The 27,498-nt window shown below is 35.0% G+C and overlaps 1 protein-coding gene across 1 annotated transcript in view; it reads right to left on the bottom strand.

Annotated features, from left to right (window-relative positions):
- The window catches only part of CSMD1 (CUB and Sushi multiple domains 1), a 1,311,413-nt gene that overhangs the window by 228,672 nt on the left and 1,055,243 nt on the right, over positions 1 to 27,498 (bottom strand). The window contains exons 24-28 of the mRNA XM_075145187.1: positions 20,454 to 20,645; positions 16,052 to 16,178; positions 13,352 to 13,554; positions 3,220 to 3,411; positions 344 to 482 (exon numbers count right to left, since the gene is read on the bottom strand). Of these exons, the coding sequence (XP_075001288.1) occupies positions 344 to 482; positions 3,220 to 3,411; positions 13,352 to 13,554; positions 16,052 to 16,178; positions 20,454 to 20,645 (853 nt within the window). The remainder of the gene's footprint in view (positions 1 to 343; positions 483 to 3,219; positions 3,412 to 13,351; positions 13,555 to 16,051; positions 16,179 to 20,453; positions 20,646 to 27,498) is intronic.

Below are 27,498 nucleotides of genomic sequence, written 5' to 3' on the forward strand. Positions count from 1 at the left end.
CGTTAAGAACTGAGTTACAGAGTTTCCACTACAGTTCAAGTCTCTACTGTAAGGTGTAACAACATAAATCAATTTCTACAAATTGACATTGCTTTTCAAAGATTTTTATTTCATAGGTCATAGAAAGTTTTGTTGCTCAGGAATATATTCGATATCAGAAGTGCCATAGAACTGTATTAGTTTCTTTTACATTATTTGGAAGCAATGATATAGCACGTTAGATGTATGCTCCAGAACTTAGCCAGAGAATATAATTAGAAGCTCTAAGAAGTGATAAATGATGCCATTTTTAGATGTGACATTTAAATCCTGTTACACAGAGGCATTCATCTAGAAATGGTACCTTTTGAATATCAACGCAATGACAAAGTCAGGGTTTACTTTTATTCTCCAGTCACATTCTTTCCCAGGAGGATAAGGCTGTGGATAGTTAGGTGATAAAATAACTCCTGCTGCGCCTGTCAGGTTTCCTCCACATGCAGCTGTCACAATGTAAAAAGAAATAGGTATGTGGTCACATGTTAAATTCACAAGCATATATTAGCTGTTAAATAGGAGTAAATTGACTTCTACATTTACCAAAAATAATAATAATTAAAAAAAAAACACAGGGCTTTCCTACTTCCAGCTAGCAAACATTTTTGTATTTTCCTTAAAAAAAGTGAACTCTGTTCATATTCAAAAAAAGCAGAAGAAAAGCTCTTTCTAAAGGAATAAAAATATGAAGTTAAATAGGAAGTCCTGTAAATTCTTGCTGTTACTTAATCCCATCTTTATCAAGCTGAAGTATTTTTTATGTACTGGAAGTACTTTAAGAGCTGGGAAAGCTCAATAGCGGTATTCAGGGTGCAGTTTCTTTTGACCGTAGATATAACACAAAACAGTTTGATTCACTCAGTAAAGGTATTACCCAAACAAAAAATCAAATATATTAATTTAGTTACCATAAATTTAATGTTACTTTTAATCAAATAAGGAATTCAACTTCCAAAGATGATAATCACACAGGAGTCAACATGGGCTGCATCTACATTACCCAGTCAGGCAGACTGATAGGAACACATCTGTAGTGCAAAACAGTTGGTACTAAGGATTTGGAATCTGCATTAAACATTTTAAAGAAGGATTTTTTCAGGTCATTTCTAGTCTGGTCCAATGGACTGAATGCTCACTAGTGGTTGGAGTACATCAGATGCACTCATAGAACACATCTTGCAGCTCAGTTTCATTCAAAAGCTCCAAGAAAATTCAAAATCATGAACTAAAGTGTGAGCAAGAAAATTTACTTGGAAACCATGCTCCTAACCCAAATGAAAACATTAATGAAGACATTCCCTTTGTGGTATTTATGAAAACAAACTAAACCTTTTTTTCCCCTCCATTATTTATTTATTTGTTTATTTATTTAAACATTTAATATATTTATATATTTGGGTTTCTTTGTGTCTGTAGTTTTGGTATTTTAGTCATTATTTTTGATTCAGGGTGTGGTTTTTTGTGGGGTTTTTTCCTTTAATTTTTATTTCTTTTTGGTTTTATTCATAAATAATAGTTCCAGGAAATGTTTCACATGCTTCTTATGTGTGCTGATGATTCAGCCTGAAATAACCATGATCAAAGTTATAAAGTACAAATAGAGCAGAAAAAATTAAACAATCGGGAATAGAAGTTGCACAATGTTCAGAGTACTGAGTAGTACTCAGTAGTTATTAAATGTAAATAATTTTTCATTTATAAGTCAACATACTGAAATAAGGACTTTATGGTAATTTTTAAAATTAGATATAATGGCTTTAAAGAACCCTTAAGTTTTCTAATATTATCATGTCTACAAATTATTTTAATCTGCTTTCCCCTTCAAAGTCACCTTGAATATATGAAAGAATAACAATATGTATATACTTTTTGCCCAAAGGTACTCTTTCTTTCCTTCTTTATTTCCTTCTTTCTTTTGTGTTTTGTTTTTTTTTTTTTTTTACTAGGACTGTAAACTGTAAAGAAATATGGGGTAATTATAATTGGTATTTATAGAAAGAGTATGACTCTTCTAGACCTTTATGCACCACGTCTTTTATTTTTTATTTTTATTTAAATATTTGTAATTTCTGAATAATCCCAGTATGCTTAGTAAACATTTTCATACTGTTATTATACATTGCACACAAGGTATCCAGAAGACAATGTTCAGATTATATGCTGCTCCAATTCTGCTAGATGATATGGAGTTAGAGACACCATCCTGCATTATCCTGAATCTTTCTCAGTATTTTTGAGATATCTGTAAACACTTTAGAGAAACAGAGGGACTGCAGTTTGGGGATTTGCTCTTTTGGAAAGAGCCTCTCCAAAATGGCTTGCAGAAAGAAAAAGCATTATGCTTATTCCAGTGCCATTAAAGATATTGTACCTAGGTTTTGGGATCATTAAAATAAGTCTTCATTTAATTATAAATCAATAGGCAACAAAATCATAAAGATTTAAAAAATCACTATACCTAGCAGATAATTTTTCACAGATGTTGATTAACTCTAATCTTAGAAGAGCTACGCAGATTACCTTAAAATACATTTCAGCAAGACTTCTAAGCCTGTAATTACTAGTCTACTGACCAGAACCTCAGAGAAACTTTTATGCCATATAGCACTATGGAATCAAGAATCAAAACTTGTTTCAAAGAAATAAGATCTCCCACTCTCTCCTGGTGTTACGGAAATATATCTCATTTCTTTCAACAGCATTGTCACTTGGACCCCCTTCTCTGCATCTACCTTTCCCAACAAGTATCCTGCTTCAGAAAAAATATCTTTAGCTTCCTAGGGATTGCACAGGATGAGTATTTAAACTGTAAGAGAATTCAGAAAATTTTCAGAATAAATAATGGACCACAGTTTATGTAACTAAATTATTACACAGAAGACCATTCTAACGAAACCATTTCAATGAGAATTTTTTTAATCCAAATCACCTCTTCCATTTAATTAATCCTATTAGACTTTGTCAATTTTAAACTTGTATGAAGTTTAAAGAATAGAATAGAGTGAGAAAATGACATCCAAAAATAGTGTTAGTCTTGAGAATGTGACTGTCAGTAACCATAAGTAGAAATAACTGGGTTCTGCAAAGAGCATCACTCCAGCATGAGTATCATATGCCCACTAGTTGAACAAGAAATCTGATCTGTATTAATCTTAAACCGAGACTAACATTTCATCTTATTACCTATGCATGTAGGAGGATCAGGTTGCCAGAAGAATCGGTTGTTCAGTTGCACACATGTAATTTTAGCCTGTCCTTGAAGTTGATAGCCAGGGTCACATTGAAAGGTGGTAGTGTCTCCAGGGTCTCTGCTGTCTCCATATCTAGTGCCATTCTGTGGTGTCCCAGGATCGTTACAGGTTGATGCAATAGAAGCTGTAAGGGAATGATGAAATAAAAGCTTTAAGGTGTAGATACTAAACATCCATAATTAAAAGCACAATATTTTTACAAGAGCATTCCAACCAGAAACAATATTATTTACTCATCAGTTAATATAGGAAGGCATTTTGTTTCTTTATTCTTATGAGAGTCTGTCCACTGAGATACATCATCATTATGTTGGCGTCCTGCCAGTTTCCTTAGTATAAAGTGTGGCCTGAGAGGAAACAAACACAAGTTTTTCTTTCTTTTTTTTTTTTCCCTCCTTTTTTTTTTTGAGGGGGGGATGGTGGTTGGTGTCCAGTTAATGCATCAAAAGAGCTAGTAACTCCTTTTGTCACTTTACAGTTTTGGTTATCAAAACAAATTTCTTTATGCACTTTGATGCCTTTTGTGCAATAGGGTAAGTATCATAATACAAATAAAGTTGTTTTATAGTCTTAATATTCTGCAGCATGCAAACGTTATGTTTACCCAGCTGGCTGAATGAAATAGCAGTTTTATGTAGCCCTGAAGTTCCCATTTCAGGGGCAAGCAACAACTTTCTCAGAGTACACTCAAACTGCATCTAAGCAAAATATCTCACATATGTTCAGTCTCTTGAGTTTGGATATGGATTTTGCTTTGTAAAAAAATTAATTAATTAAAAAAACAATGTTAAACTGAGCAGAATAATTAGTATGGTATGACTTAAAGCAAGTAATCATCCAGAAAGTGGATACACAAATCTACACCCACTATGGATTTGTGGAAGATACCAGGTCTCCTACTGGCTTCAGGTATTCAACATTCTAAGCTGCAGTAAACATTGCAGTCTTTCCAAGGAAAGAAGGTCCCATCTCTGGAGGTTACTGACCCTAAATCACTGAATTGCACTCTGTTTCCTACCACTCCAGGCTGCTCCACCCAAACATGTCTTTTTCAAAGAACTTACCACAATTGTGAGCAAAAGCCAAAAAGAAGTCACAAACCCAGTGTAACAACCACCATGAATGATGTCAGTGTCTATCTACAAGTCCGTCTACCACTTTCATCATCTTCATTCAACCAAGTTTAAACTTCTTGAATCCAGACCAAAGACTTTTAAAAAAACCTGCTACACTACACCCTTCTGCTTATCTCCAGTACTGCAAGGGATAATCCTTGAAAAATGTGAAACATCAATATTAAATTACTGTCTTTTTTTCTGATATGAACTATGTATACTTTCTTGTGTGCTCATGGATCAGATAGCTGAATCATTCTTAAACTGATTCATAACCATCTCAACTCTACATCTGATGACTTTTCAAGGTGTAATTTTTGCTCTGATGAATGTAAGACATGATCAGACCAATAAGGAATGTTCAGAGAAAAACTGATGTAATTTATTAAAAGCATATATGCCATTGGTAAAACTGTTTTTTACTACTTTGTTGGCTGATGAGCTAATGTTATTGTTACTTATCATATTTGGCTGTGCCATTCTCCAACAGTCTCTGGGAAACCAGTGGCTATGTCTTTCTGTATTTTGAGCATTATGTAGCACTTCAAGTACTTGGGTTTTAGGATAGCGTTACAAATTACAGGCCAAAAAAACCTAAGAACGTAAAATACTATTTCTTTATGTTTGATAATCACTTTCTATTGTTTTAAATAGAAGGGCACAGTCTTTTCCATACCTCCTATAAATGATGAGTGTTAGTGGTAACATTCCATCCTCCCTGTTCTATTTTTTGGGGGGAGTTGTGGGTTTTTTCATTTTTTCTCTTTCAATCCCAGGAAATATTAATATTTCATTGAAAAAAAAATTTTTAGCTCATTTCAAAGGGAAACTCAAAGGCTTTCATAAGATAAAAGAGCTCCATCACTACCACCACTATGCAATATTTGTGACTATAACGTGCAGGTAATCCATTTTCTGTATTAATAACTGCATCTACTCCTTCCATCCATACGAAAAGAGTATACCACTACAAGAAACAGCAGGAGCAACTAAACATTTGCAAAATTGAAACAGTTACGAAGTTCTACAACTGGAAAACTCTTTTTTTTCTGTGTTGTAAATTTGCAGGGAGGAGAAAGGTTAAAAAAAGAATGAGCAAAATGAGAAACAAGCATTTTAGATTGGTAAAATGATTTTATGAATGTTCTAGCAAATAGGTGGTCACTTAGACAAATCACAGAAACTGTAAAACATCCCTATATAAGAATTCATGGGTTACAGAATCATAAAAAAGTTTGGGTTGGAAGGGACCTTTAAAGGTCATCTAGTCCAACCCCCCTGCTGTGGGCAGGGACATTTTCAACGATCAGGTTGCTCAGAGCCCCGTCCAACCTGACCTTGAATGTTTCCAGGGATGGGGTATTTACCACCTACTTCTCTGGGCAACCTGTTCCACTTCTCACCACCCTCATTGTAAAAAATTTCTTCCTTATATCTAGTCTAAATCTACCTTCTTTTAGTTTAAAACCATTACCCCTTGTCCTGTCACAACAGGCCCTGCTAAATATTTGTCCCCGTCTTTCTTATAAGCCCCCTTTAAGTACTGAAAGGCCGCAATAAGGTCTCCCCAGAGACTTCTCTTCTCCAGGCTGAACACCACCAACTCTCTCAGCCTTTCTTTACAGAAGAGGTGTTCTATCCCCCTGATCATTTTTGTGGCCCTCCTCTGAACCCGATCCAACAGGTCCATGTCTTTTCTGTGCTGAAGGCTCCAGAGCTAGGAGCTCTGTGGGGTGGGGTTTCACCAGAGCAGAGTAGAGGGGCAGAATCACCTCCCTCGATCTGCTGGCCACGCTTCTTTTGATGCAGCCCAGGAGACAGTTGGCCTTCTGGGCTGTGAGCGCACATTGTTGGCTCATGTCCAGCTTTTCGTCCACCAGTACCCCCAAGTCCTTCTCAGCAGGGCTGCTCTCAATCCCTTCATCCCCCAGCCTATATTGATGCTGGGTGATGCTGGGGGTTGCCCTGACCCAGGGTGCAGGACCCTGCACTTGGCCTTGTTGAACCTCATGAGGTTCACACGCGCCCACTTCTTGAGCTTGTCCAGGTCCCTCTGGATCCCTAGACGGTATCGCGTCCCTCAGGTGTGTCAACTGCACCACTCAGCTTGGTGTCATCTGCAAACTTGCTGAGCGTTCACTTAATCCCATTGACTATTTCATTGATGAAGATATTAAACAGTACCGGTCCCAAGACAGACCCCTGCAGGACACCACTCGTCACTGATCTCCATCTGGACATTGAAGCATTGACCACTACCCTCTGGATGCGACCATCCAACCAATTCCTCATCCACCAAACAGTCCATCGATCAAATCCATACCTCTCCAATTTAGAGAGAAGGATGTTGTGGGGGACTGTGTCAAAGGCCTTACAGAAGTCCAGGTAGATGACATCTGTAGCCCTTCCCATGTCCACTGATGTAGTCACTCCATCATAGAAGGCCACTAGGTTGATCAGACAGGACTTGCCCTTGGTGAAGCAATGCTGGCTGCCTCGAATCACCTCGAATCACCTCCCTGTCCTCCACGTGCCTTAGCATAGCTTCAAGGAGGATCTGTTCCATGATCTTCCCAGGCACAGAGGTGAGACTGACTGGCTTGTAGTTTCCTGTTAGTTAGTAGATAATTAATACTCTACAAACACAGGAGCTTTGTTTAACATTTTATTATTCATAATTTTTTGACCTTGTTCCATTCCCAAATAGTACATCTCATACCTTGGGATGGTCACCATATCTAAGTGAAGTAAAAGACATGGCAGGTTTTTTAACAGTGGTGGACTTTTTTTCACCAGAAATTATAAGCATCAATCCAAAAATTAAAGTAATGGCTGTCACTACTAATGAGTACTCTGTAAGCACTCCCCAGGCACCACTCTGACAATTTACCTGACATCCCATATTAGTGCAGTTTACTAAATGTATACTTGGCCACAGGGGAAGGAAAGCATGGTCATAACCTCAGAGTGTTATGGTCATAACGTCAGGGAGCATGGTCATAACCTCAGAAAGCTCTAAAAAATGCATCACTGTAGTGAATATCTGTTAAGGAATCATAATTCTTTCAATTATATGAGCATAAGCCCATCTCTGTCATTACTTAGTATCTTTTTTCCAACAAATTTCTAAATATCTTAATTTTCTCCTTAAAAGGCTATGCAATATAATATCTCAGAAAACAACATTCTTCCCATTTTGACTGTGTCAGGTATGCACCAGTTACGAAGGACTGATGCCTTTTAATATACATTTCACTGTTAATCTCCATTTCGTATATACAAGGTTCTAAATTTTAAAAACAATGACAGATGTTTAATAAGCACCAAAATGTTCTTTACACTTTTGTGTAACTTCTTGCAGCCTTAGAAGTTATTTTATGTATTTGAAACTAACAACCTTTTTATCATGCCAAATACACTTGATCCTAATTAAACAAAACACCAGACATTTAAGCACTGATGTGTCATCTACTAAAATGAACATTTAGACAGACTGTCAACTTTTCAATTTGTCTCCTTTCCAAGTTGTTCTACTTCTCAAGATTCCCAAGAGGTTTTGTAACTGCATGAAAATTACAAGTCTACTGTTTCTTCATTTCGTATTGTGCAAATACCTAAAGGGTGTAGAGGTTATATGCATTGATAAGTAATCCAGACATTAAAAATCATCAGTTCTTCTGTCATCACTCTTCTTTTATAACAGGCTCTTTTCTTCTCAGCCTCTACACTAATATATAGACATGCAATTAATATCTAGCTTACATATTTATGAGAAAGGCCATGTTCATGCTGTGATGTAACATTGCCATATGCAATTTTCAAAAAAACCCTGAGGAATTCCGAAACTTGAAGCTGAACACAATTAAAACGTGTACACTGTAAAACAGGGAAAGCAATAACTACATTTTAGACTCAAGGGTGCTAAATCAAACCAAATTCCATAGTCAGACTTTTTAGAAATGACTGAAAAAAATGAGGTGCCTAAAATGGCATGGCAGGAGAGGGGATTTGAATTCCATTAAGCTGGAAAAGAACTAAATCGCTGCTTCTCAGTTCTTGTATGTGTTCTATGTAGTAAGGTACATGATACTCAGTGGGTTATAGAGCAACACTCTGTACAGATTTCCCATCTCCTACTGTCTCATTTGGTCAGAATGGAACAGGCTTCCATGTACACAAAAGATGGAACTAGAAGCAGGTACCAGAAGAATGGGCAGCTGGAAGAACCACAGATTGCTAGGGAGTTTTCAGACCTCCGTATGTTGGTAGCCACTGTGTTAAGCCTCTGTTTTTAATTTAATAATCTTCCTGAATCCCATTTTAGATCTTTTTTTTTTTATTTGGCCCCCCAACTGCATTTTCAAAGTTGATTTAAAACTCCACTGAAAATCAATAGGAGACTGTTTTTGAGAATATGACACACTATATTTGCGTGTGTGTAGCCTTCTGAGCAATATGTTAGATTTGTGCCTAATTTATCTTTCACCTGAAGGACACTTCTTTTTTTATCAGTTTGTTTAGCCTGTAATCTATTATAGCTCAAGAAAAAAAACGTCACCTTCATCAATATCGATTTCACTATATCTATGGTAAACAATCATGTAAGCCATTTGCTCTAGCGTTGTGCTGCAGAGACTCTATTTTTTCGACTCCACATGGTTATAAAAATAATAAAGACTTCTCAGGAGCTAGGCTTGTAAATTGCAGGCAACGCACAAGCTTCCCCTGTTTCACGCATTATGCTTGTGTAATAGGTTTGAAAAGAATTTTGGCATATCAAAGCTGAGACATTGTACATAGGATTTGCAGTGATTTCAGGCTAACAAACATTTCCAAATGTGAAAGAATAGTGCTTGCTCACTAAAAAGTATCTCATGTAATATATGTAAATGTACAGACTAAGAACTGTGCAATTTAGCATTGACCACATATTTAAATATCTTGTATTGTCCAAGAGTGTAAAGAAAAAAGAAACCCAAATACTCATGCAGCTTCTTTCATTAAGTCTGAAGTACAAAAGCTCACAAGTTTAGAGATAACCATCAAAGTAACCTACAAGCTTCATTTCTGCTTAGTTCCACAGAAACCAAATTAATAACTGTTACCCCCTACGAGACTGAGGATGCCTTGCCCAGGCCATGGATTACATGATGGATAGGAATGCTATTGTTATTGTGAGCATGCAATGCAATATTTATAGCATCACAGAAAGCAAGAGGAAAGACTGAATTCTCAAATTATTAGGATACAGGCTTTAAAAGGGAATCTTGAATTCTTGTGTCTTGTGACCTTTTATTTATTTTAACAAGGGATGTCTTAATGGATATAATTTTCTTTGAACTCAAAATCTAATTAGTAAGGCAGATATGTGATTATGCATGTGTAAATTTCTTTTAAAATAAGAAGGGGTGTTAACCCCCTTTTTTGATAATTTAATTGTGAATCAAACTGGAACAATTGCATGATGAATCCTAGCAATGAAGATTCTGTCATGGAAATGCTTATACTACTTAAATGTAGTAGCTCAGACCATTAGGCAAATGATTATAAGATATCTCAGCAATAAAAGAACAATTTACAAAACAGTACTCTAACAGTTCAAGATAGGTGACACAGTTACTGGAAGAGTTGCTGTAGACAAATAAATGATCAAATGGAATTACAAAACTGGACAGAAGCAGGTATCATTGCTTAACCAGATTTGTCAGATTAAGCCCTGTGTCATTAGGAACTATCAAACACAGAACTGCTCATGCTTAAGATCTCATTAGAGGAAGTAAGTTATTAACAGATGTGTCAACATCAGACACAATAATTTCCAAATAATTTTTCTAATTAACTGGTTGGTATAAGTTGTTTATTTTTATTATCATAATTGATGACTTGTGTTATTAAGATAAAAATTTAGTCAGGCATCTTTACTCTTCATTGCTTATCTCTGCATTTACTTCAAGAGCAAATTTTAAATATATTGGGAGAGCAAGCAAATAACAGAAAAAACAAAATTGGACTAAACCAGCTATACAAATGTCTTCATTTCATATCTTCACTTTTAATAAAATGAGTGTCTGAAGTTCTTCTAAGATAGAAATATTGCAAAGAAATTGAGAAAAAACTCTGTTACTTTATTAACTTGTTGCCAGTTGTCCTGTATTAGCAAAAAAGAGATAACCTTTCTGTTCACATGAAAGCAGAGATAGGTATACTGTTAATTAAAGTGTATGTTTACAGAATACTATGACTAAGAGAAATTAATAACGCCATAGAACCAGAGGTAGGCATAGAAAACCTTCACAGATGGGTCTGACTCTAATCTTTTCCAAACATGCTTTTTCTATTATAATAAAAGTGTGAATAATCCTTTGATGTATTATAGCCTTGAGGAGCAAAATCTATGAAACCAGCTGAGGAACTATGAAATGCATCATTTACTTTAAGAAAAGGATACGATTCTCTTAAGTTACAACAGCTGAGAATTCAGTTCAAGAAAAAAGGCTAGACTGTAAGGGCAGAAATACTATTAGATACTGTTAAAATAAGGCTAACTGAGTCTGTAAGAATGGTAACAGCTAGTGCTGTTCCTATCATCTGCCACTTCTATTGCTTTCATTAAAAATCAACTAAACAAATTATATGGTTAGATATAAACAAGCTCTCAATAAAGTAAGCTTCAGGTCAATAAAAACAATGGACCATCCACTAGCATGGGATCCAAGTGCTTTCAGAAGTCTAGAGTAGCTAAGATTAAACATTCAGGGCAAGACTGATCTGCTTCAACATAGGTGGCTAGTCTCATTCGAGATGCCTTACAATATCCAAGGTATCTGCACAGGACTGGAAGATATGACCGAGGACTTATGGGTGTGTGACCTTCTGGAGTGGTAGATGGAGAATAGCCCATGGCATCTCAAAGGGAACTAGACACCTGTGAAAAGACAGGTAGGATTCATTTCACTTGCCCTTAGATGTCCGAAAGTTTGAGATTTAGTGTATGTTAGTATAACTAGACCTATAGCTGATACAAAAAGGTAACTTCAGAGGGAAATTTATCCCATTTATCTTAGACACATAGGACAGAATTAAGCTAGGTTAGAAAACTTCTTTTTAATTGGTTAAGTTAGGCAGGAAGGTTTTGCTGCCAGTAACTTTGTTTCTTTGCAATAAAGAAGCCAAATACCAAATTTGCCTCTACCCTTCTTGTGTTCACTTTTTGTATGGTGACCAGAAAGAATTGGGTGACTTCTCTGCCTTGTAATACACAGTTTAAATGTATTTAACCCCCAGAGTAAAGGTCAATTTTGTACAGTGAACTCCATTTTTTGTCCTTTTATGCATGATTAAGTGGTAATTAAGTTTTAATGAAAAGCATTAGGCTGATTACAATTAACATAATCACTCTTGTCAGTTCATGTCCTCATGCTCTATATGCTGAGCTGAGTGGGCAAGACAAGGCACTTTTAATAGTGTTCAAACATTTTGTAAACTTCAGTCGTTTTTCCATTAAAAATACCTCTAATTACATTTACAATCAACAGTAAGTAATTCATAGGTGGTATTTTCTGATCTACCTCATACTATCCTTTCCCAGCAGCTCTTTTTTAGGCATATGCAATAAGGGCATCCAGAGTGCAAAGTATAGAAAGTAGTCAGCACATTCACAGCATAGTGAAACAAATTCTCCAGTTGAAGGTTAGCACTTTAATGCTTTGTCTTTAAACTGTTCATTTGACTTGATACTCTCAGATGTATATCCTTTGTATAATGCCATAATTGGATGTTCATTGATGTAGACACTCATCTGAACTGCATAATCCAATACAGAAGTTGTCTGTGTAAAAGGTCCAGATTATTGAAGGTTTTCCAATCCTGTGCAATTCTGCACCTGAAGTTTACTTCTTGGATTGTAATTAATATTTAAATAAAATATATTCATTAATAAACGCAACACTTGCAAAGCCTTCAAGTGACACAAAGACACAAAACTTGAGCAGTTCATAAAATTTGTAATAAAACATCTACATCTTCTGCAATTACCAGAAAAAAAGTTTAAGCAACTCAAGACTCTTTTATTCATTGAGTTACAAACTACTAAAGTAGTGAAATTTCAATATCCTGTGCAGCTTTGCTATAAATTGGCCTACAGTTTGAACACATGATGAATACTAAAGCATGCAAAGATCCTCACTTAGCCATAGATTAATTAGTTTAAATCCTTTACAGATCAAGGCCACAGTGGTCTGCCCATTGCCTCAAGGAGACTAAATAAACTAAGCTCTGATTTTTAGATGAAATAATTTAACATTAACATATTCCTTAAATCATATTTTTTCCTCCTTACAATTAAAAAATTAAGAAAACATCTCACTTGTCAAGTAGGGTGAATGAAACTTTAATATCATTTTCCTTTTACTTGAGCTGAGGCATTCAGTTCTTCACCACTAATTCCAATTAATTCCAGTAAGACATACACTGCAATTGCCAGCATGATCACTGACTGTATTCATCAGATATTATACTAAGATGACAAAATCAGTTCTTCACTCTTAAAGCATTAAATTGTCTCCTACTTACTGTAAGTATCACTGAAGGTCAAAAAATGTGTTGACAAGTCTAACTGCTTAAATATTTTCCTCCTTTCAAAATTTATGCATAAACTTATAAACATTTTTATATAATACAACATAAAATGTGTTTGCTAACCCTAACAGAGTAAAGAACCCCTTCATTTCCACAGATGTTGCTGTACAAATCAAGGAACATTCAAAGCAAATCCAAAAATTCATCCTAGTTGTAGCTATTTGCATAAATATATAAAATAATTAATATAATCTCTTTGTTAAAGACTGAGGAAATTGCAAGATGAGAAACAGTTCATATAGGTATATAAGAATAATGTGTATAAATAGTGTATATAATTATTGTATTTGAGATGCAAAAATATTTACATACTTGAAAACTGAATGGAGAAGCCTGATTTGCTGATGAAGAAGTCACTGTCGAATTGTAATGTTAATGAGTTGAAAGTGCTGTGAATATCCTCTGGAAGGGCTGAGCCACTCCATTCTTTCAGAAGTATGCTGCTCTCAATAGGCCCATCCCATACCTTCAAGATGTCGTGAGCGACCTCAGTGTCAAAAACAATAAAATGCAGACTGCAAAGAGAAAGTAAAAGCACTGTACATAACTCATTAAACACAGTTACACAAAACTCCAAGCAATCATTCCCAAACTGTACTTGGTTTTGAGATGCTGTTTAGGACTGAAGAAGGGCTGGTGGTCCTGAAGAGTTATCCATTTTTCCTGTTGGATGAGCTAATCTTGTAAGAGAGATGTTATTCTGTTCTATAAATGCCTGAATTACAGAAAACACCATTATGGGGCACATAGTACTTGTTCTATAAATTATTTTTATGATAGATATTTTAGGGGATAAGAACTATGATTTCATCAAAGATTTCCTCTCTTTATTCAAATGAGGATACCAAGACACTGATTGGCTTGAATTATATGCAATTGAAAAACAGCAGTAGCCACTGGACAGTAGCATGCATAGCACAGGGAATTCTGTCAGCATGGCATTTTCTTTCCTATACAAAACCAGAAAATCTATTATCCTATCTTTGCCTTATGCCAAAATTAATAAAATATAAAATTGTATTGTAATAGAATAATCTGTATTTATCTCCAGGTGAAGTATTAGATTTAGAAAGGTGTTCAAACATGCTATTAGTCAAAATATGTGCATCGAATTAAGTTCTGACTGTTTATATTTTTAACGTTGAAGAAATCTAATAGGTAAATATCAAAACTTCTTTTTTGTTTCAAATAGTTATGTGTTGATATTTCTTCATTACATTTGTCATTAATTGGAAATCATTAATTTTAAAATTATAATTTAAATGTAAATGATGCATTGAAATCACCTATGATGCAGTGAATTCATTATTTAGCTTAGTGAAACAGGATTACTAAAAATAAAAAAGGAAAACCACCTCCCACTGAAAAACTTGCCATTTGCTTATATTTTTGCCCGTTTAATTTTTAAAAGTAATAATTTTCATTGAAGTGAAAACTTAAATGAAGTTAAGTTAAAACTATTGTCCACATAAAGTGAATAATGAAACATCTTACTATTTGCTAACATTTTGCTCAGAATAAATAAATAGCTAATATTCTGAAGTAACACATTTGCTGAAAATCACATACTTCTTTCCTGTCACTAGAGCACAAAACTAATCTCTGTTGCATATCATTAAGCGTATTAGTATCAATAAATTATTTTAAAATGACAGAAATCAAGATTATCTACCTTGATTAGAAGTTAAATATTTTTGTTACATTCTTGCTTTCACAGCAAATTGCTGTTGAGCGTGGACAAACTAGCTGGAATACTGAACAGAATTTACCACTTCAAAGCTTTTGAATCTGTGTGTTATTACAGCAAAACTGGGCTGACATAGTCTTTAACTATTGGTATTCTTTCCACTTGAATGATTTAGCTATACATCAACAGCAAAGTATGGTCATCTCTTGTCGGTATGTCAAACTGATGAGGAAAAACTGTTTTAAAAGTTCTTGTATTACTAATTTCCTTCTGCCTGAGTTCTTGAATCCTTCCATCATCTTTCCCTAAATCATTATAGAAATAAAAGTTCTAGACTCCATCATTCAGTTCTTGGCATGTACCTTTATTTTTTGTATCAGTCACCAGTTATGTTTCCCTCATTTTCTGTATTCTTCTAATTTCTTCCTTTTTTGTTATGCTGCCTACTCTATGTGGATAAATCTTCCAGTCCTTATCTATTAAGCATTTTCTCAGCTCTGTATGCACTTCTTATTAAAATCTCATCATTTTTCTCAAATTTGATTATTCTTAATGTCTTCTGAGATATTGCTGGGTTTATTATTTAACTGATTATGGGGAAAAAGTCTGATACTTACATAAATCAAAATGTTACATATGTTAATAATGATATGATGGAAGAGAGCAGGAATGGAAAACGAAAACCTTTCAGAGTTGTAAATAAAACTTTATAGCACTAATCTTCTCTGCTACTGCTGTTAATTGTCAAATCCTCATCAGATCAAAGCATTCACGACAAAAAGACCGTTCGTAATAGATACCCAATAAGGTGCAAGATGCCTGATGCCTGAGCACTCCTGGCAGAGAGTCAGGAACTTTACAGCTGCTTGAGGTAATGTATTTAAGAAATAGTGTTGAATAATTATATTCGATTTAAAACAAATTATTACATTGAATGTGACAGTAAGAGATAAAAGAATATCATTACAATGGCTCAAGGGAAGAATTTTGAAACCATAGTTGACAGCTTGGCACTTTATCTTGTTTACAGCTAGAAAAAGGCATAGCAGTGCACTGCTCTACCACACTGAAGATATATAGGCCATATTATCTAGTGGAATTCACAGTGCTGAATTAGATGCCTAGGTGTGCCCTACACAATTTAGGTACCCAGGTTCCCTAGAGGAATAGCACTCATAAATGCCAGCATGACAAGCATCAACTTTATTAATGTAAGGAGGAGTTAATAAACAAAAAATTGTGTAGAAGAGCGTGAGAATGTAAGGCATAAACTATAATTTATAAAATACTGAAGTCAACAATCAATATTGAAATTAAGCATGTACCTTATTGTCTTTCCTGGATCTGCTTCAATAATCCAAGTGCAATGAAGATTGTTGTCATATGGTGCTGGGTAACCAGGGGACAAAATGCGCCCCGATGTAGCAGCATGAATTCGACCACCACACTCAGCTACAAAAAAAGTAAGGATTACATTTATTGTCAACAAGACCATAATATTTTGCACTTCCATTTTCTGCCCATTCCACATCTCTCTGTCTTCTAAAAAGGTAAGAGAATGACCTAATATCTCTGAAGTAGTACACATACATATAAACCAGGACATGTACACAAGTTAAAAATGCACATATAATGATCTCATTCCTACCTTGTTATAAAGCAATAAACCATACTTCTGTGATTATGTTATTTTACCAACAAGACTAGTTCAATATGAACTGAGACTACAAAAGCACAATTTTAGCATCAGCAAGAGAGCAAAAATGCTTCAGAAATATCCCATCTAACATGTTTGGCTTTTCTAAGTAACACTGAATGCTCAAATTCAGACTTCAAAGTGTTGGGTTTTACAATTAAAATCTCTTTCTCTGTTGTTCTAATGTCAAAATGCCTTTAGTTTAATGCTTTCAAGTTACTTCTGTATAACTTCAAGTTTAATTACATCAAAAAGCAGTTAGGTATTGCCTACTATTTTCCTTTAGTATTTAAAAATTTAAATGCCATATGCCCACAAAGTAAGAGAATAAATCAGAAAGCTATGATTTGAAAGCATGCAGTGTCTGGTTTAAAACATTTTTATTATCAATGCTATCTTAACTTTTTAAATTAACCGTTTGCACTGCTAAGCATCCAGAATCAAATTATTCTTACGTTGCTTGTCTGGCCAGTATAAAGATGCACCCTGATGAAACTGGAACTGTGTAACCGTCAGGTGCCACTGAACCAAAAAGTATCAGTAACTCTTCAGCTAAGTGATGTACCTGAATTCCTACTTCATTTACAGGGTTGCTTTACAAGTAGTGGTATTAAAAAATGCTACCATGGTGAACTCTTCAAGCACAGCTGTACAGCAAGCATAGTGTAAGACACAGATGATGAAAGAACCATGGCAGTTGGACCAAATAATCTACCAGCAACACTCTTAACAAATGATGTCTTACACATGCCACCAAGTCACTGCTGACAACCAAATTATTACCAGGAAGCAAAATAACTAGAGGAAACAAGGTGAGTGATTTACTTAACTATCCTGCTGGTTTGATCACTCAGAACACTGTGTATCATTTACAGAACCACAGCAGAAAGCTGCTCTAGTACCTAAGCCAAAATTATTTAAAATCAAACTAATTGACAGATTTGCTTTAGAATTCTGAGAAGACTCATTTAGAAACAGAATACATAATAAAATTTGGGAAGATGCATTATATAGTTCATATATTTCAAAAAAAATAATAACCATTTCAGGAGCAGATCAAAAGTAAACTCTCAAAAGTGATTCTAACAAAAAATCCAAAAAATTTGTTTTTCAATATGCAGAAATGAGCACACTGTAAAATCACCACCTCAAAGAACATACTATATAAAGTAAATAACTATGCTATAACTAATAGAAATTACTTATATTCAAACAAGTTCTATAATCTTCTAGAGAAGGAATTACAGGAGTTCATTGGTTTTCTTCATTATGGCTTAGAACATAGAGAAAATGAAAATGAATGCTAAGACCAATACAGCAGTGTATCGCTGAAGATGACTAGGTGTAGAATATGTGGAATCTCTATCTATGGGCTTGAAATTTTTTGTGAATGAGATTGAAATGATTGTAAAAGCAATGATCAATGTAAATGTCACTGGAGAAAACAGCAAATATCAAATGCTGATCTAAAACACAACAAGGAAAAAAGAATAGGTCTGCACAAACAGGAGAATATTAAGACAATGTGTCTAAGAAAGAAAGCGACGTTTGGAAGTTCATGACAACTTAAGAAAAAGGAAGAAAAATAAGCCAATCAAATCAGAGTAGAAAGACATAAAACTGTGATAGCATAAGATAAAACTGAAGAAAGGATTATATAAATAACACTGGAGAGGAAAAATAAAAAGTATGAAACGATCTGCAGATGCTTAACTGAGTTTTCAGGGATCTTCATGACAAGTTTTCCTATGCACAGAACAGTAGAAAAAACATAACAATTTAATGAAGGTAACGGACTGTTTGTGAAAGGCTGTTTAGAAAGATTCACTATTAGAAGATTTTCAGAGAGAACAGTGAACATTTGACTTCCTGGGGAGCTAATTAATGTTTCAGAAGAGTTTTAAATTGAGAAACAGGAAGAGGGAGCTTATACAAAATCGATGTAAATCCCAAATTTGATTTTAAAGACAGGAACAAGGACAGCAAATAAAAAGATACGTAAAGAGATAAAGGTGCACAGAAAGATAGAACAGACAGAAAGCAAAACCAAAATCTGTCTCAGGATACTAAAAGAAAATTGACTATTCTATTGATATCGGGACATAATTCCACTTAGAGATGAAGTGAGATCCTTAAGAAATAAGAGATTTTGGTACAAGTGATTCCAAAAGCTTAGCAACAAAATACGGAAACCAAATCTAGTAATGCAAGGTACAAAATCAAAGTATAATTAAAAAAAAAAAGAGATAGAGTAGCAATCATAAGTGGAATATAGAAACTTAAAAGTATACTGTTATCAAGAAAACTGAAAATACAGGTAGAGATATGGGAGTGGAGGGAGCATAGTAGTGATGTAGTAAACTAAATGAAGTCAGCATGAAAACACATACATATTGGTCAAAAATATTTTGGAGAAGGGTTATGAAAGATGTTCTACAGGAACAAAGATGGGAATTTTCTTTAGATTCACTTGATCCTCGGTTCTCTGTCTTTCTCCAGGTCAGACTGGAATATACATGATTTTTATTTTTCTTTTTTTTTTTTTTTAAATATTTTATGGTTGAGATTTTAACATCCCACATATAGATTAGAGCACAAATCATCACACTAAGAAAAGGAAATAAGCAGACAGATGAATTTATTCACCTAATAGACTTGGAACCAACAAGTATTTTACAATTGATTCAAATACTTACTTGGTGGTGAACACAGGCAGAAGAAAATATCACAGAAAATTACCTTAGAGTAATGACTTCATTTAAATTAAGTGGGGAGATAGGCAAAGGTAGGACTAATTATGGCTCTTCTTTACAAAAGGGCAAAGTTAGAGGAAAAGGAAGCTAGCCAATTAAACTGCAGAGCTTGAGGACTTGAATGTATAAAAAGCCTGCAAAAACCTTTAAATCAAAACTGGAAATCTGAGTTGTTTTACCTGTCATATATATAAGCGAAAACTTACAGATAAATTCTAGAATCAAGTGGGAAAAATAACACCTCTACTAAGACAGCAGAAATGCTGTTCACTGATGTTTTCCTGGCACTTATCCTCTGGGTAAGCTGAACTTTTCAAAGAAAGGGAGCTTGCTCCTTTGTAGACTACAGGTCTGTGAATGTGTTCAGCAGGAAGCAGCCCCTGGAATGGAGAATGTAGCACCCAATATGGGAGAGAGGCAACAAGCAAGGATCCTACAGGTCAGATGAGTGCTGAAAGCAGTTGGTGGCCTGACTGCAGCAAGCAGCACAGGCAAAAACTAAGCATCAGAAGACACATTGAAAGAAAGACTTTCCCAATGACTCATGGGAACTCCATGTGAAACTTGAACTCAGAAGTCACTGGTAATTGCTGGACTGGAAAGCAAAACTGGAGGAGAGAAACTGCCTAGCAAAGGTACAATGGGCAATAGCTATACTGGTGTTCAGTTATTTTATATATCTCACCTAGTACTCCTCTATTTAACATTTATGTTGGTTGTAATGAAACACAGTTTTAGAGACTTGAAGACGTGATATTTAAAGCAAAGGTCTACCTCAAGGCTCTGACAGATGGAGTATCCTAGCAGGCAACAATGACTCAAGAGCACACAGATAAAACGATTCACCAATGTGGGGTGAAAATTAGAAATTAGCTTCATAGGAATGAGATGCTGAAATAATTTCTGATGAAAACAGATAAGGTAAAAAAAAATCTTAATTTGCTTTTTGATGGGGTTTGCTTAGCTCGTGAAGTATTTAGTATCACTGCCTGTGATAGCATATCAGACTCGATGACCCAGGAAATCATCAGAACCAAAGCAGTAGTCTTTCATCAAAGGTTGCCCTATAGAAAGAAGTGTTTCCCAGCAGTTTTCTAGACATTACTAGCCAGCCATCTGTTTCAGAGAAGTTATACTTGGATATCCACAGTAAATCGTTACTTGAAATTTAAAGTATGTTTACACCATTATCATACAATAAAGTATAGAAACACAGAATATTAGATTTTTTTCTTGAAACACTAGACTGAAATCTTTCATTGTCACAATCCATATTACCTATGCAAATAGGCAAAGGTTTGTCCCAAACTCTTCGATCTCCACTTAAGCAGGTCATAATACTACTACCATGCATTGTATAGCCGGGATTACAACTGTATAAAATTACAGTGTCTATAAAATGTCCTTCATCTCGGATCTTGTAGCCATAATTTGGTATGCCAGGATCTTCACACTTCACTAGGTCAAAACCTGCAAATAGAAATGGGAAGGGAAAAGAAGAAAAAAAGACACAAAGATATAAAATACCAACGAAAATATAACGCCAATGACTCTGATCTTGATGCAAATGATATTCTCATGATTCAATTAGATTAGATGTACCCACAGTGACCAAAGATAAATTATATATAATTTGGGTAAATCAGAAACTGAAACACCAAGAACTTCATTTGATATTCATTTGATTCATTTGATATTTGATTATGGCATTAGTTTATTGAAGAAAGCATACTATCTACACTATCCCAAAATAGATTAGTGAGCAATTCATTAATTTATACCATTTTTATTCTTTCATTCTTTTTTATTCAGAGGAAAGGAAGCAGTATCGACCCTGTATTTGGCACTAAGTGGAAGCTTCACCTCCTCATCTAATCTCCATAACAAAGCCAGCAGACCATAGTGGGAACTCAGGAAGAAAATGCAAAGGTTATTTCATCCATCCTAGTGCCAAGATAACATGGCTTCAGTTTCTTCTCTGCTGACAATGAAGAAATATTCCTAAACTCATTTTCAATTAGCATTCCCCTTTTTGGCCTATTAACATGCTAAATGGGATAAACAGCTTCTTCTCTGCTCCTTGGAATGAGCAGTTCTACTCTGAGCAGCTACAACTCTTTCCATATTTTACCCTTTCCTCTCTGCATTTTCTCCATATAGCATTACTAAAACGTAAAGATGCAGTCTACATCTCTCCTTTTGCCTTGAGGTGCAGTTCTTCGAGCAATATAAAGAGTGGTTCCAAATTCGTCTTTCTCAACTCCAGTCAGATTCATGGATTTTTCATTAATTACTGTCATGGCCCTAGCCCAAGGAAGTAATTCTGACTCTACCAATGGTTTTCATTTTGCTGTCCTTATTTTACTGAACAGCTTCATTATGTGGTTCTGAATCAGGCTGCTGGTCTTCCCTTCAGTTTGCTGTTTTCAGCTTATTCTCTACATGAGGCCTTTCACTAATTAGAAGAGAATCAGACATCTTTATGGTAAATAGTATATCCATAGACAACCTTTCATTATTTTACAAATGAACAAACTAGAGTTGGTATCACATATTTCTCGTTGCTTTTCTCCTGACACTGAAAAGATCAAACTCAGTTGAAAAAATGGCAGGTAGTCTAATACCTTGTTTTTCCTCCTGTACAGATGCTAAAGCTGTCCAACAACTGAGTCCTCTGAAAACACAAAATGCCTGTGTTTTCTTTGTTTGTAAATTGGACACAAAGGTTGGGATTTACTTGTTGTAACTCAGGCTTCTGAAAATTAGAGGGCTAAATTTGAACTAGTTAGCTTAGGCTACTTTCATAGTCAGTAGAGAAATATGAATCTCAGGAAAACAAACCAACTTGTATTTAGATAGCTGTCTAAGATCAGTCAGTTCAAACAGCTTCTGGAAATACTTATTTTCTGCCTTTACTGTAAACTGAGCCTAGGTTCTCTCTTTATATAGTAGGCTATAGCAGCTCAGAATTTTAACTATCTAGAGTTAGGGAAAAGGAATCCCTCTCAAAAAAGAATGCTATTCCATCACATAGACACTGCATCTCTATCATTGCTAATATCTTAAGAAACCTCAAGCCCCAAGACCAATGAGCATGTTCTGACCACAGCCATGCACTGTTAAACTCAATTACCCTTCAAAACAGCATGGCTGTCTCCAAGCCACTTCCTGGGAATTTAGCTCACACTGTCTACTACATTGCGCCTGAGATTGTTTGGGAGAGTGCTAGGCAACCCAAGCTAGAAGCATGCTGGCATTTACCCTAACATTTCAGCAGTCCAGACAATCCCTTTCCCACACTCATACTCATGTCCTGACAATGTTTAGTTCACTAACAGAACTATGTGTCAAGAGTATATATAATCACACACAGTACAAATGGATTATAGAGATTTATCATTATTCCCTTCCTAAAAGGTTGTTTCCATGTGAAAGTTTGCACATCCCTGTAATTTCACTTTGTTGACAAAAATGAAACAAGTAAACACGCTCAGTTTCCAGACAAAAGGGGTAGCATTCATTTTAACTAGCTGTCAGCATCGATTATATAAACAGCTATATCGAAACCAGTTGTCTGTCTTTTAGAGTTAATAGTAACTTATGGGGTATGATTAATCTCATCCTAAAGTAGATACCTAAAATAGATTGGATGAACTGTGCAATTCTAAAAAGGTCTATTTCTCTTCATTCACTATAAAAAAGAGCCAAGATGATTAGGTCATTCAGATGAGCTGAACTTCATAAGAAATAACTATATTTCATTATTTTAATCTCCTTATTAAACATACAAAAGCATTTATTTAAAACCCTGAAAATGTAAGTTGTTTGATAGATAATGTGATAATATTTTAATGCTGATTTGACAGCATGAACCAGTGTAACACTATTTCTCTGCCACCTGCTTTTAGATTCTTTACCATCCTTTAGTAGGTGCAATATTTGGTTATTATTGGCAGTGGCATGTGATTGAGAGATGAAACTTCCCTGCTTAAAGAATCTATTTGTGTATGGTGAAATAAACTTTCCATAAGACTGATATGTAGTTAGAAAGCCACACAAGAGATTGATTCTCCACTACCTTCTACCACATAAAGAAGAAAAAGTTGTCAGGGAGAGGTAGTATCTTTTATAAGACCAACAGAAAAATTTGGGTGAAATGAAACAAACTTTTGGACAAACAAGCCCTTCTAGTCTGCTATCTAGCCATCTTCACTACAGAAGATGTCAAAAGTGGGATAAAATTATCATTCTGACTTGCTATCATTTCATGTATTCCACTTAGCATTCAATTTTGCACAAGTGTGTAAATATATACCACACCAAGCCAGAGAATCTTATTTCTTCTCTCCTTTTTGCAGTGCTGCTTCTGTAGGATTATGTGTTTATAAAAGGCACTAGATCCCCTCATTCATCAGAATAATGGCCTCCTGAATGGTGCAAAACCAAGTTTAGTGTGTTTATCTTTTTACACTCTGTTTGCACAGTACCCATGGTGGACACACTATTCTGTTTTCTCCTCATCTGCAATAATGAACCCTGAGGCCTCCTGAAACCTCACTGACGTAAAGAGTTAAAAAGATCCTGCCACAAGCTTTAGAAGTTTGACAGAAGCCTACCATGGGCTGCCTGCACTTTCTCTATTCTCGCTTTGAAATAGGACTGATTAGCACAAGAGATCTTTTTCTTTTAGCTTATTAATAATTCACATCATTACTGTAAGTCACTTATACCTTCAAGTATTCACTAACATAGAGGTTTTGCACCTCCCTTGGTTTGTAGACTGCTACAAGTTCTCCAAAGTGAGCTACAGTACTATAAAAGTCTATCTCTATTGAAAATAAACCTGCTTTTCGTGACTGCATTTGCAGATTCTGTGGCAGAAGTCCATGAGGCCCCACAGATCACAGATTGAAATTCACTTTACTATTACGTTAGAATACAATAATTGAATTAAGTATAATCTGAGACAAAGATATGAAATTAATCATTAAATGAAATAACCTTGATATTACGTATTAACATTAAAACTTACTGGGGCTCTTATAGAAAGACTTTGTTCTAAAACCAATTTTTCCGAAGACAGAAATTTAATTCAAAATGTAGATTGAGATTTGGCATTTAGGAAAAGCCAAAAAAAAAAAAAAAGAATTGTTGGGTTTTGTTTATTTTAAGCCTAAAATATGCAACCTATAAAATGATTTACTAGTCTTTGGCATTATTTTGATTAACATGGTTTTGAAATTACTTCTGTTATATTGCTACATATGTAATATGTATATATCATAGCATCCACATGTTAAAAAACATTGATTTTCATTTCAAAAGTTTGTGTAGTTGTGTGTATGATTATAATGAAATAAAATACTAACAAATAAATAAATAAAGTTTGCCTAGAACTTCTGTATATAACATAAAATTCAATTAGTGTTGCAATAACAGGAGAATAAAATAGTTAATTACTTACTGGCTTTTCCTCTCCTCCACCTCAGACTGGTCTAGATCAATCACATGAAATTTAATGATTTTGTCCATTTAGTCTTTTAACATAAATATCATAAATGTAAATGAAGTGTCTCTAAATCTAGCATACTTTTACAGTTCTTCTTGAGCCATCATTCTCCAAATGTGGAAAGACTTTTTCACCTGTCAATAGCACTATCCCAAGTTGAATTGCCTGCTTCTTCAAGAGCCTCATACTCTACAAATAATTGCTGAACTGTATTTCTCTATCTGTAAATGACAAAATACCTCTGCAAGTTATAAGTAGGAAAAAACAACTTTGGTAAAGACACCGTGTCTGTGTACACAGCAGTACATATAGGAATTTCTCAGCCTGTGCATGTGTCAGAGGACATGAAGTCCCATACAGAAATATATTGCTTTTTTAAATCTTATTTTTGAGACTCTGTGGGACCATTTATATCAATAGAGGAGTTAAGATTTTCTGTCAGTATATTTTAGATTCAAATCTAATCAAATATTTATTTGGGGTAAAGTGCTAGATAAGCTGATTGTAACGAACATAACCACTCACTGTCTTGGGTGTCAGAATTCAATTTCCTATTTCACACACAATACAGAAAAAAATAACATGCAAATAAAAATATCTAACTGGAAGCAAAAATATAAAACGTAAACCTAAATATCCTTGAGACACTAAACACTTCATTTGCTGTTTTGTTTAGATTATTCAGATATTTTTATCAAAAGACCACCTTGGAAAATAAATATTGGTTTTAATTTCTGTTAATTGTTGCTAGTTCAGGAAAAGTCCAGTGGTAGTGTCTATTTTTAGGGTTGTTTTCAAAATATTTTGCCTAGAAAAAAATATTAGGTATAAACATTCAGTATGACAAAATAAAGAGTATTATTGCTTTTTGTATCTGAAAAAAGTAGAATATTCCCTGTAAGGACATCCAACAAACTAATTGCTGGTTTTTATGCCAAATTTTTAAAATGCCACTTTGAATACTCTAGAAAAAATATAAGCATGACAGTACATAATTTGTGGCCACATGTTCACTACACTTTTCCACAAGCAAGACTATCTCTGTTTTCCAGTAGGCCTATTAAAAATTTCACATGTAAGTAGGTGCTGCTAATTGTGTGCAAATCTAGCAGGATCTTGCCCTGTGTGTTTGCAGGCAAGCTGCCTTTTCAGCTCTTCTTATCCAATTTCTTCCCCTTCTCATCATACACAAAACCCAGAACTTTCCATTCCCGATTTTCCTGACGCTCAGGTGTAATTTGTCCTAAAGAACCATATTGTTGTGAAAATTCATTGTTGAGATGTTGCAACAGAACTTCAGTGTTAAAGTAGATGTTACGAACTTTCAAGTGGGGAAATATGGTCATGAGCTCCATACAATTACAGTACTCGGGTTTACCTGACATTGAAACGAGCCAGCAGTCAGAGAAATTCTGCCAATATTCTTACTGCTGAAAAAGATTATTGTACTGGCAAATTGCTGCCAATTACCTTATTCCTGAGTTTCATCATAGGATTATCAGAACAATGAATGCATAAAAGCCAGTTAAATTAAAACCAAAACAGACAGCATACCTCTTGATGGTTGGCTATCACCTCCTGACACTATTTATCCAACGTGAATGTTCAGTCATATTTGATATAAATAATCAGAAATGTAGAAATATCAGTTTTCAGGGTAAAAATTATTGACATGTCTGTAATGTATGTAGACTACTAATTACAACTTCTTTAAACTCAGTTTAATTATGATGGCTACTGTGGTTCTATCTACATTAGTAAGTAGTGCAGTACAGTAGAAGCAAATCTGGGCAGTGAAACAATGAAGCTGAGGACACGATGTCCACACTATCTGCACCAAAGATTTTTTACTTTGGACTAGCTTTTGTGTCCATTAGTGGGTAGAGTATGCTAAGTGCATCCCTGGAGCACACCTTTCAGTTCAGCTTCAAGTTTCGACCCTCAAAAACCTGTCTTCAATACGAATTCAGGTAGAAGAAGCAAGTGTTCATTTTGTGTCCCCAAGGGAGATTCTCAGGGATTCTATATAGTACAGCGTACTTTTAAGAGAAGCTGATGAAGTTCTGAGATATCTGCAAATGTTCTCTTCACCTATTTTGAAAGGAAGAATACAGTTTACTTACCATATATATATGTACATTTACACTGCATGTAAACCTACAGTGACTATATGAAAAATAAGTAATCTAAAATAAGTAATTTCCTGCTCCTATTTCTGGAAGAAGTCCTAAGGTATTTTGAAATAATCATTCTCCTAAAGCCAGACACACAAAAAAGTAAGCATCTAAAAGGTATGCATTACCAACTTTTAGGTATTTGGTCCCTACCTGGAAACTCTAACCTTGAGTTCAATACTAAGACTTCTATGAAGAGTATGAGTGTCCTGGTTTCAGCTGGGATAGGGTTAAATTTCTTCCTAGTGCTGTGTTTTGGATTTAGTATGAGGAGAATGTTGATAACACACTGATGTTTTCAGTTGTTGCTAAGTGCCCTCCTAGTCCAAGTACAGCTCCCGTGCCTACTGACTGAGCTAGGTACACAAGATGGGAGGGAACATAATCAGGACAGCCAGCCCAGCTGGCCAACGGGGTATTCCATACCATGTGACATCATGCTCAGTATATGAATGGTGGGCGTGATCCAGGAAGTACCGATCGCTACTTGGTTATCGGTCAGCGCGGGTGGTGAGCAATTACATTGTGCATCACTCATTTTGTATATTCTATCATTATTGTTATTTTCTCTTTTCTGTTCTATTAAACTATCTTCATCTCAGCCCACGAGTTTTTCTTACTCTCACTCTTCCGATTCTCT

This window comes from Calonectris borealis, chromosome 3, assembly GCF_964195595.1.
Source record: "Calonectris borealis chromosome 3, bCalBor7.hap1.2, whole genome shotgun sequence".
Lineage (NCBI taxonomy): Eukaryota > Metazoa > Chordata > Aves > Procellariiformes > Procellariidae > Calonectris > Calonectris borealis.